General features: G+C 42.2%; 1 protein-coding gene across 5 annotated transcripts in view; it reads left to right on the top strand.

Annotated features, from left to right (window-relative positions):
- LOC137524618 (uncharacterized) overlaps nucleotides 1–12,443 on the top strand; it is a 571,079-nt gene that overhangs the window by 285,631 nt on the left and 273,005 nt on the right. For all 5 annotated transcript variants that reach the window (XR_011022737.1, XR_011022738.1, XM_068244694.1 and 2 more), the window contains exons 33-36: nucleotides 42–128; nucleotides 6,131–6,265; nucleotides 7,363–7,482; nucleotides 11,381–11,473. Coding sequence is in view for 3 of the 5 variants with exons in the window: in XM_068244694.1 (XP_068100795.1) it covers nucleotides 42–128; nucleotides 6,131–6,265; nucleotides 7,363–7,482; nucleotides 11,381–11,473 (435 nt within the window). In the remaining 2 variants the exon portion in view is untranslated. The remainder of the gene's footprint in view (nucleotides 1–41; nucleotides 129–6,130; nucleotides 6,266–7,362; nucleotides 7,483–11,380; nucleotides 11,474–12,443) is intronic.

The raw sequence follows: 12,443 nt of genomic DNA, 5'->3' as shown, positions 1-12,443 counted from the left end.
ACTCAGTATGGCGTTGATGGCTAATTATTAATATTTTTTAGATCTGCGCTGGTTTAAAACATCCATTTAAGCACAGAATACTTCCCGGTAATATTGAAGCTTGTGCATCTACCAAAAGACACCTCTCTGTAAGTTCTGAGTTTGTTATGAGATGAATTGTGTATCCATTATTTCAGTATTCAGAATCTTCAAATATACTTCTGCTATGTATGAATGTTGTGACTTAGCAAGTGCAAAATCACTTGTGTATACTTTGTGGGAAATTCAGTGGCCAAATTCTTGGAGGTGCTGCATTTTTGTAATTGATTGGGTAGCACCAGACAGTTTAATTCCAATTTTGTAAAAAAATAAAATAATCGGTCTTCTGCATGCCATTATCCTCAAGTCCTGAAACAATCATCTAAGTCAGAAAACTTGTGCTGAAGTCTCTGCCTCAGTAGGACTCTAGGAGGACAGACTAATTATTTATTTTGTCTGATAAAGTCTTGAATTGTTTTGAAAAAGTGTATCTGTAGTACAGTAATCTACTCTCTGATAATATAAAGTAGCATTAACACTACATTTTCTTGCTTACACTGATGGGAAACATGGCACCAGACTTACCTACCCTAAAATAGGATTTCTTATTTCTGTCTTGCAGTGTTTGATACCTGGCAGGAGCAATAGACAACTGTACATGATTTTTCACTTGCTTAGAGCATTAAAATAGATGTACATAATTTTAACACCTGAAATTATGGGAAGAAAAAGTAATGTGTAGATTATTTGGGAGAAATGCACATTTATGTATGTATGTATTTTACTTTTTTTTTTTTTTGCGATAGTTGTCCTTTCAAGTGGACCCAAACTCTTGTACAGCACACAATTAAAAGTATTTTTTCCACATTTAGTTGCTGAAAAAACTTCTCCCTGTTGTGTGTTTGTTTAGGTAGATCAACCTGCCTAATTAGTTGTTATCAGCAACTGTGAATAGACTGCAGGAGAGCTCTTAAGGGCCCATTTCCACTAGAGCGAATTTGCATGCGTTTCCTGCATGCAGATTCGCATAGACAATACAAGTGGATGGGACTGTTTCCACTTGTCAGGATTTCTGAGCGTTTTTCTGTGCAGAAAAAATCGGTGTGCGAATCGCATACAATGTAATTAATAGGAAAAATGCATGCATTTTTGCCATGCGTTTTTCTATGCGTTTTCGCATGCGTTTTTGTGTAAAAACAATGTAAAAAGCACACCAGCATTGACATAGTTAAACGTTTGGCCACAAAGCGCATGCGAAATTGCATAGAAAAACGCACGCAAAAATGCATCCGCATGCGAAATCACACATGCGTTTTCCGCACTGGAATTGCAACGCACAAGTGGAAATGGGCCCTATCTCTCCATATAGTTAACACTGAGCATTAACCCTTTCAGGGAACTCTGCAAAAGCGAAACCAAGTAAAACTTCAGAGGGTGTGTTGGGGGTTCCATAAATTGTAATGAAGAAATTGCTGTGGCTAATCTTTTAGAGCAGAGCGAAATTTCTTAGTTTAGTTCTACTTTAGGAGAAATAAAAAAAGCTGCCTTCTGCCCATGAATTCTCTTTTGTGAAGACATAACACTTCTTTTGCCATAAAGGACTTAAAGTCAATCTTCTCATCCTCCCTTTGAAAAAATTGGATTTCCACTTTAAATGAGAACTTAAGGATGAAAAAAGCTTCTTTCATTTTACATAATATAAGAGTATGCATGGGTAATTGAGATATGTTTAGAGATGGCCCAAACGGTTCCCGGCGAACTTCCGGGGTTCGCGTTCCCGGAGAACCGCAAACTTTTCCGGAAGTTCGGTTTGCCCCCATAGTGCATCATGAGGGTCAACTTTGACCCTCTACATCACAGTCAGCAGGCACATTGTAGCCAATCAGGCTACACTCCCTCCTGGAGCCCCACCCCCCTTATAAAAGGCAGGCAGCGTCAGGCTTTTCACTCACTCGTGTGCCTGCAGTAATTAGTGAAGGGATAGCTGCTGCAGACTCTCATAGGGAAAGCTAGTTAGGCTCTTGTAGGCTCCTTAGCTTGCTCCTTGCTGATACTTATTGCTAAAAAAGGACCCCACAACAGCTCTTTTGAGAGTTAATCTTGTTCTCGTGATCTATTTTTTTTTTGTGTGTGTGTCCCACCGACACTTGTGTTGCATAGACAGCCTTAGTAATTCCTACTGTGTGCCACTGCCAGGCCCAGCACATTCAGTGACTACTACCTGTGTGTGTGACAGGTGCACATTGTAATACCCACTGCATATACCTACCTGTTATTCACTGTGCACCCACCCGCCTACGTGAGCGCACGTAGTGTCACTGTGCCTGTCTGGTACCTGTCTGTGTGTGACAGGTGCACATTGTAATACCCATCACTGCATATACCTACCTACCTGTCGTTCACAGTGCACCCACCTACCTATGTGAGCTGAGTGCACGCAGTGTCACTGTGCCTGTCCGGTACCTGTCTGTGTGTGACAGGTGCACATTGTAATACTCATCACTGCATATACCTACCTACCTGTTGTTCACAGTGCACCTACCTACGTGAGCTGAGCACACGCAGCATCACTGTGCCCGTCCGGTACCTGTCTGTGTGTGACAGGTGCACATTGTAATACCCACTGCATATACCTACCTGATGTTCACTGTGCACCCACCCACCTACATGAGCACACGCAGTTTCACTGTGCCTGTCCGGTACCTGTCTGTGTGTGACAAGTGCACATTGTAATACCCACTGCATATACCTACCTGTTGTTCACTGTGCACCCACCCACCTACAAGAGCACACGCAGTGTCACTGTGCCTGTCCGGTACCTGTCTGTGTGTGACAGGTGCACATTGTAATACTCATCACTGCATATACCTACCTACCTGTTGTTCACAGTACACCCACCTACCTACGTGAGCTGAGCACACGCAGCGTCACTGTGCCCGTCCGGTACCTGTCTGTGTGTGACAGGTGCACATTGTAATACCCACTGCATATACCTACCTGTTGTTCACTGTGCACCCACCCACCTACGTTAGCGCACACAGTGTTACTGTGCCTGTCTGGTACCTGTCTGTCTGTGACAGGTGCACATTGTAATACCCATTACTGCATATACCTACTAGTGTTAGATCAACTCTACTGGTGCTGCGATCTCCTCTCCAGCTACACAGCCCCAGCTCCCCAGGGCCTATGCTGCATGTCAGGTACGACGGTGTCACGCCATCTTCGACATGTCCTGCCTCAAAGCGGAGAGTAACACTGGACCAGCTCTCCTGGCTGCTCTGAATAAACAGGTGGATCAGTGGCTGACCCCGCACCAGCTGGAGATCGGCAACGTGGTGTGTGACAACGGCAGCAATCTAATTTCCGCATTGAATTTGGGAAAGCTGACACATGTACCCTGCATGGCACATGTGCTGAATCTAGTCATTCAAAGATTTGTGTCAAAGTACCCAGCCTTAGAGAACGTCCTGAAGCAGGCCAGGAAGTTATGTGGGTATTTCAGGCAGTCTTACAAGGCCATGGCACACTTTGCCGAGATTCAGCAGAGAAAAAAGTTGCCGCTGAGACGCCTCATGTACGATAGCCCGACTCGCTGAAATTCGACCCTGGTCATGTTCCCTCGCCTGCTAGAACAGGAAAAAGCCGTCACCCAGTACCTGTACAATTTCAGTACAAGGACACAATCTGGGGAGATGGGGATGTTCTGGCCCCCGAACTGGACACTGATGCGAAATGCATGCCGGCTCATGCGGCCGTTTGAGGAGGTGACCAACCTGGTGAGTTGCAGTGAAGGCACCATCAGCGACTTGATCCCGTACGCTTACTTCCAGGAGTGTTCCGTGCGTAGAGTGGTGGATCAAGCTGTGGAGGAGCATGAAGAAGAATAGTTATGGGAGGAACAGTTGTGGGAGCAATTTTCATCAGAACCAGATGTTTCCGCAACACCTGTGGCAGCACAGAGTGGGGAGGAGGAGGAAGAGTCGTGTGGGGAAGAGGAGTCAGACTCGGATGATGAGGAAGGTGTTTCTTTGGAGGAGGAGGAGGAGATGACGGCAGAAGAACAACCGCAGCAGGCGTCGCAGGGGGCTTGTGCTGCTCAACGTTCCTGTGGTAGTGTTCGTGGCTGGGGGGAGGAGGAGGACTTACCTGACATCAACCAGCCTGTTGAGGGACCCCCGTATAAAAAAACTCAAGGGGAATGAGCTGTACTGGGTGGTCACGATACTAGACCCTCGGTATAGACACAAAGTGGCGGACATGTTACCAACTCACCTGAAGGCAGAAAGGATGCAGCACTTGCAGAACAAGCTGGCAACTATGCTTTACAGTGCGTTTGGGTGATAGGTGATGTCACAGCACAACGGAATAAAGATACCACTGCCAGTAATCCTTCTCCCATGTCCACTTAGGCAAAGACAGGACGCTCCAGTGATCTCATGGTAATGTCGGACATGTGAACATTCTTTAGTCCAACGCCTCGACTTAGCGCTCCTGGATCCACCCTCCACCAACGCCTGGACTGGCAGGTAGCCGACTACCTGGCCTTAAGTGTGAATGTAGACACTGTAAAGAGCGGTGAACCCTTGGACTACAGGGTGCGCAGGCTTGACCTGTGGCCAGAGCTGTCCCAATTTGCCATCCAACTGCTGTCTTGCCCTGCCTCAAGTGTCCTGTCAGAGAGGACCTTCAGAGCAGCTGGAGGCATTGTCACTGAGAAGAGAAGTCACCTAAGTCACAAAAGTATTCAGTACCTCACCTTTATCAAAATGAATGAGGCATGGATCCCGGAGGCCTACTGCCCGCCTCAAGACTAAGTCAGTCCCCACACACAGCATCTCTGCCTGCATGCCGTGTGACTGCCTGCCCCAAGACTAAGTCGCTCCCCACACAACACCTCTGCCTTCTCTGCCACCACCAACAGGGTCCAGGACTGCAGGTGGATTCCTGAATTTTTGCGGCCGCTATACTAATTTTTCTGGTGCGTGTAGATGCCTGCATAATTTTTCTGGCTGCAACAACAAAACAAAAGGCATGTACATGTGCCAATTCCCCTTCATAATCATTAACTTGCCGCGGTGAAGGGGCTTGCGTATCACAATGAAGCAATGACCGCCGGCTATATGAGTGTCTCGGGGGGGGGGGGGGGGGGGGGCACACCCAAGATAAGGTCGTTGCTTCATTGTGGACAGACCAAATTTGAGCAGCTAGACAGTCACTGTTCTGTCATTCAGCTACCTCAGCCCGGCAACCATATGGGCTTGAAAACCACCACGGCCTGCACTCTCGCCATGGTGCGCACCAGTCCTGCACGGCCGTCACAACACAAACAGCTGTTTGCAGTGCGTTACACAGTGAGTTTGGTGTGTCAGTGTGAAGCAGTACTCTAATTACACTCCCTGATTGATGTATACACATGCAAGATGTTCTAAGCACTTTAGGCCTGCAATTTAGCATTCAATGTGATTTCTGCCCTTAAAACGCTGCTTTGCGTCCAATCCACATTTTTCCCCGTGACTTTTGGCATCTATCCTACTCCGCCATGCCCCCCTCTAGGTGTTAGACCCCTTGAAACATCTTTTCCATCACTTTTGTGGCCAGCATAAATTTTTCTAGTTTTTAAAGTTCGCCTCCCTATTGAAGTCTATTGCGGTTCGCGAAAGTTCGCGCGAACCAAACTTTTGCGTACCGAAACTCGGAGGTTCGGGCCATCTAAAGATATGTTTTATCTTAGAATGATCATTTTACATTATGCTTAATTTAAATTGAATTGAGGAAAAAAAGAGGGTGTTGGTGAAGGATAACAGATACCAGAATTTTCTTGTAGTCATGGCTCTGATAACACAGACCAGTATTATAGCCACAATATTGTGGTGCATTTGTCTAATTAGGATAATAGGCCAGTAAAGATAACACTGAAAAGAGATGTCTTTGCCCACCTCACTTTTTTATCAACATGTTAATCAAATGATTTTACAGTGCTGTTTAACTAAAAGCACTTGTTTTAATTTGACAATATTGTAACCATCCAGTTTTCAACTTTATTACATTTTAATGCAGGATTTTCAATAAATGCAATCTCAAAACAAAACTGTGACTTTTTATATTGTAACAGGGTAAACATGAAGTTGAAGCAACTATTAAAGCAAACAAGAAAGATATATTTGGCCTCACTGGGAAATTTGAGAAAAAGTCTAACAAAAAAGAATTGTGGCAATCCATGCGAATGGACTTGACCCATGCTTTCCAGGTAAACTTCATTGGTTTATACATCATCAGAAAGAGATGTTCCAATCATTTCCCGTTTTTGTTTTTTTTATATATATAAATCATGAACTCCTTGAAAAATTCGAACTTTTAGAATTAATGTTTTTACTGTGGGAAATACTCTAAATGCTTGTGTTAGAGGTAAACAAATTGATGGTCTTCATTAAACCTTGCTTATCTCACAACGCTGACACTCTCAATGCTACTCTGATTTATATCTTATTAACCTGATTGGTATTAGAATTTGCCATCTTTTGTTTTGGATTTAATTGTCCTTTAACAAGTGGGGAAAACAACCGATGAACATTTAATTTTTTTGATTAATTTAATTATACTAATTTCATGAATTGAATAATACTAATAGAAAGCATGAACTCCAACTGTATAATAATTAATTTAAATCAGAACTACAGTCTAGCATACCATAAAATGAAAAACTCTACTAACCTCTTATTGACAATCTATTCATCTGCCTTTGACCAAAGAGTATGTAATCTGTGTAAAAATCTCAGCCCCCCTGTTCACATTCAGCTACTGTAGAATATACCATCTTATATCAGACATTTCATCGTTTGTAATATCCAGTTCAATCTGTTAACCTGTATTTATAGTTTGCAAAATTTGTAGCTCGCTACATTATCAGCAAAACCTATCATTTATAAATTGTGTTTTATGTGCGCATTTTATTTGGAGTTCTCTTTATGAACATCATATTTGGGATATTTTTATTATATTTATCTGTGTATAGGAAAATAACAACAAGATCAAGGCTACATTTTACTAGTTTCACTTTTTATATATTCACTATTGGGGGATCTTTATGGGGAATCCCTACAAACGAAGGAACAGATTAAGATGAGCCAAAATATCCAATTTTCGTACCTCCAGTGCCACCTATAATACTCTTTATCACATCATATTTTAGTCAGGATGGCTTGGAGTTTTGTGAATTAGTAATTATGCTTGCAAGACTGAATTTACTTTTCATTCCATTATATCACCTTCAATATGTATTAGTAATGTAACCTAATATACAGTGTTCACAGTTTTCTTTTGCATTTGTTTTATATTTCACCATAGCTTAGGTTCCCACGTAGCTTGACTTTCAATGGAGAGATTTTCTCTGGGGAAAACAGGCAAGATAGCTTTGATCATGGTTTACGTGGAAAAGTTATAATCAACACAAATCATACTTTACAGGTCAGTATTCCATAAACTGCTATGCTGTTGTGATCTTATATCACAATTTCCTCCACAGAACATGCTACAAGAACAGCCCACCTATTAATACTGGTACTCATTCCTATCAATGTGAAATAAGCTATCCACAAAGCATTGTGTTAATTAAAGCTTACCTTATTATGAAAATCCATTAAAAGCCCCTGGTAGAAGTGAGATAACTGATTTTTATATGGATGTTTTTTTGTGAAACCTAGTTCTACTGGTAATTAAAAGGTTACCCCAGGGGACATGTCACATGATGAGATAGACATGTATATACAGTGCCAAGCATACAAATACCTATGCTGTGTTCCTTTTATTATTTTTTCAGCCTGAAAGACTTAAAGGGGAACTGAAGTAAGAGGTATACGGAGGCTGCCATATTTATTTCCTTTTAATCAATACCAGTTGCCTGCCAGCCCTGCTGGTCTATTTCCCTGCAGTAGTGTCTGAATAACACCAGAAACAAGCATGCAGCTAATCTTGTCAGATCTGACATTATTGTCAGAAACACCTGATCTGCTGCATGCTTGTTCAGGGGTTATGGCTAAAAGTATTAGAGGCAGAGGATCAGCAGGAGAGCCAGGCAACTGGTATTGCTTATATGGAAATAAATATGGCAGTCTCCAAAACCCTCTCGCTTTAGTTGTCCTTTAAACATCAGGTATGCACGCAACAGTTTCTCTCCAGTCCTGGCGTACTTAGTTGGACTTAGCATAATTCTTCCTAATAAGGAATTACAGCTAAAAAACACTTTCCTTGCAGAGAATAGCTTCTGAGTGCAGGGTAGAGATAAAAACGGTCAATAGTTCATATACAGTGGCTTGCAAAAGTATTCGGCCCCCTTGAAGTTTTCCACATTTTGTCACATTACTGCCACAAACATGAATCAATTTTATTGGAATTGCACATGAAAGACCAATACAAAGTGGTGTACACGTGAGAAGTGGAACGAAAATCATACATTATTCCAAACATTTTTTACAAATCAATAACTGCAAAGTGGGGTGTGCGTAATTATTCAGGCCCCTAAGTCAATACTTTGTAGAACCACCTTTTGCTGCAATTACAGCTGCCAGTCCTCTAGGGCAGTGTTTCTCAACATTTTATTGGTATGTACCCCTTTTAAAACACTGTACTCACCAAGTACCCCCTAGCATAGTAAACATTATCACAAGTACCCCCTTTACAAATATATTTATTTGTAGTACATGAAACTTGGTTCTAACCAATTTCCAAGCATTTACTATTGCTTTTAATTAGCTAAGATACTAATTTGGTGTTGTTTAAATAAGATTTATCATTTTCTAAAACTCTAAATTTGTTATTCTTGGTTAAGTATATCAAGCCCGAGTACCCCCTGGAACCATCAGAAGTACCCCCTGGGGTACGCGTACCACACGTTGAGAACCTAGGCTCTAGGGTATGTCTCTACCAGCTTTACACATCTAGAGACTGAAATCCTGCCCATTCTTCTTTGCAAAACAGCTCCAGCTCAGTCAGATTAGATGGACAGCGTTTGTGAACAGCAGTTTTCAGATCTTGCAGCAGATTCTCGATTGGATTTAGATCTGGACTTTGACTGGGCCATTTTAATACATGGATATGTTTTGTTTTAAACCATTCCATTGTTTCCTTGGCTTTATGTTTAGTATTGTTGTCCTGCTGGAAGGTGAACCTCCGCCCCAGTCTCAAGTCTTTTGCAGACTCCAAGAGGTTTTCTTCCAAGTTTGCCCTGTATTTGGCTCCATCCATCTTCTCATCAACCTTGACCAGCTTCCCTGTCCCTGCTGAAGAGAAGCAACCCCCGAGCATGATGCTGCCACCACGATATTTGACAGTGGGGATGGTGTGTTCTGAGTGATGTGCAGTATTAGTTTTCTGCCACACATAGCGTTTTGCATTTTGGCCAAAAAGTTCCATTTTGGTCTCATCCGACCAGAGCACCTTCTTCCACATGTTTGCTGTGTCCCCCACATGGCTTTTGGCAAACTGCAAATGGGACTTCTTATGCTTTTCTGTTGACAATGGCTTTCTTTTTGTCACTCTTCCATAGACCCAACTTTGTGCAGTGCACGACTAATAGTTGTCCTATGGACAGATTCCCCCAACTGAGCTGTAGATCTCTGCAGCTCATCCAAAGTCACCATGGGCCTCTTGACTGCATTTCTGATCAGGGCTCTCCTTGTTCGGCCTGTGAGTTTATGTGGACGGCCTTGTCTTGGTAGGTTTACAGTTGTGCCATACTCCTTCCATTTCTGAATGATTGCTTGAACAGTGCTCCGTGGGATGTTCAAGGCTTTGGAAATCTTTTTGTAGCCTAAGCCTGCTTTAAATTTCTCAATAACTTTATCCCTGACCTGTCTGGTGTGTTCTTTGGACTTCATGGTGTTGTTGCTCCCAAGATTCTCTTAGACAACCTCTGAGGCTGCCACAGAGCAGCTGTATTTGTACTGACATTAGATTACGCACAGGTGCACTCTATTTAGTCATTAGCACTCATCAGGCAATGTCTATGGGCAACTGACTGCACTCAGAACAAAGGGGGCTGAATAATTACGCACACCCCACTTTGCAGTTATTGATTTGTAAAAAATGTTTGGAATCATGTATGATTTTCGTTCCACTTCTCACGTGTCGATCACTTTGTATTGGTCTTTCACGTGGAATTCCAATGAAATTGATTCATGTTTGTAGCAGTAATGTGACAAAATGTGGAAAACTTCAAGGGGGCCGAATACTTTTGCAAGCCACTGTATTTTAGCTTCTGGGACACTGAAAGTCTGTATCAGTCATGGTCTTACACAGGAAATAAAGCTGTGGTGTTTTGAAAAAAAGGTAATTTTTAGGAGCAAGCAGATGGTTATTTATTCCATCAGTTTATTTTGATCTTGGGTTTGGAAGTGACCCAGATAGCACAAACATTCCACCCTCAAACTACCACTATCTCTGTGTAGGAGAATGGAGGTGAGGAGGTGGCTGGTTTCTTTTCCTGGGTGGAGTGATGTTTTAAAAAGTTGCAGACAGCCATGTAGGCTGGAATGATTTTCAGGGAAGAAGAGCCTCACTCACTGGCCTTTTTCTTGCTGACTACCTGCCAGTATGGCAGATCACTTAACTGTTCATGCAAAGCAGGACCTTCAGAAAAAGGGAGAACACAGAGGATGAAGTGCCATGTAAAATGAAAAGGTAATTTTAATAACTATAACCCTTTTCAATCCTATGTCAGACTATGCCCAACATTCGCATTTTCCCACATAGCACACAGGAAAACCTGGCTGCCACTAGATGGGGCTGTTGCTGTCATTGCTGATAAAATCCGGCACAGTGAAATCTTATTCTGATCTAAATATCAGACTATGTCTGATGCTCCGGTCATCGCTGACGTCATGTGCTACTGCGCCCGCTATCTTACCATTGCTCTGCCTCATTTTTGCTGATCATGGGGACGTCACTGCCATATTGGGTCCTCTGTAGCAGCACCGAACACCGGGTAATAACCAGTGATACCCAAATTATGCTGGCACTCGTGCAAGGTGGTGGAGCGCCAGGGTGCTTGGGAGGATGTGGGTGATCGGGAAACACAACTGGAAAGGGTTAATGTACAAAAAGACTTATGCAGCACTGATCTATATTTATCACAATTTTATAGCAGTGGAATTTCCCTTTAACATTTAAACCCTTTATATTTGCTCTGCATAACTACAGTACTAAATTTTTGCTACAACTTTCTTTGTTTTTTAATAAGTTAGCTATAACAATGCATTGATTTTTATGAATGCAATTTTTGCTTTTCACAGAAAAATTTCTAAAGACTTCTTGCGATGCTATATTGTACCTGAAAATGAACTAGTAATTGTGTTTATTTTTCTTTTAGCTGGATGCTCAGTATAATAGATCACTGAATCAGATGGGATTTTACTCTCACTTCACACATCCATATCAGTGGAGAATCCCTCAAGACCTTAAGGTACCGTACAAGCCAGGTGGAGCAACATATTCTGATGCCATGCACAGAAATAGCAGTAAACACTTGCTTTGCATGCTCGGTATGTAGAGAATAGTGAGTGCAATAATACAGTGGCATAGCACCACTGTGGGTGTACAGGTACAGGGGCATGACATGGATACACATGGATTTGCTGCAACTTCACAGGTTTCTGAACAATCTTGAGGCAACACTACCCCAACACTACCCAGAGTGCACAAAGTTCTGTTGCCAAAAGTATTATTATTATTTTGGATTTATATATAGAACCACGGAGCCATCACTGCTACATGCAATACAGGTATTTGTGGAGTGACCTGGGTGCTGGGACTACACCAAGACAGACTATATACTGTGTTCATGCTAGAAACTAGAAAGAATCAGGCTGTAGTGTGACCATTTACTTAGCTGACCCTAATAAGTAAATACAAAAGGGGTGCTATAGACACATCTTCATATTAGGTGGGCGTGACAGAAAGAGGACAAAACCAAAGATATGAATTTGATCTTTATTAACATAACTAAGGGGCATTTTTTAAATAAGAGATATAGCAGAAAATTACACGACCCAGAGTGACATTTTGAAACAGATATCTTATCAGGAAGGATATGATTTTAGTTTATTTGAAATACTTGATTAAGTCATGAACTAATGAGCATAACATATTGGTAATTGCAGATCATCTATAAAGATCATCTATAAATACATTTTTTCTTGTCCGTACCCTTTTGCTCCTCTATTTAGCTTTATATTATGAAATAGGTTTGAATGAAGCTTGTAGGAGCTGCTTCCTCGCTGAACTAGCTGGTAATCATTTTCTACTCATCAGATATTGTTTCATGTGTTTTTAACTGTCATTAAGTTGCTTAAAGGACTACTGTAGGAGAGTAGGGGGAAAAAGAGTTGAACTTACCTGGGGCTTCAAATGGTCCCCCGCAGACGTCCTGTGCC

The sequence above is a fragment of the Hyperolius riggenbachi genome, chromosome 7 (genome assembly GCF_040937935.1).
Source record: "Hyperolius riggenbachi isolate aHypRig1 chromosome 7, aHypRig1.pri, whole genome shotgun sequence".
Lineage (NCBI taxonomy): Eukaryota > Metazoa > Chordata > Amphibia > Anura > Hyperoliidae > Hyperolius > Hyperolius riggenbachi.
Note: the sequence above shows the minus strand (reverse complement) of the source record. Positions and strands in the feature narration are given on the sequence as shown.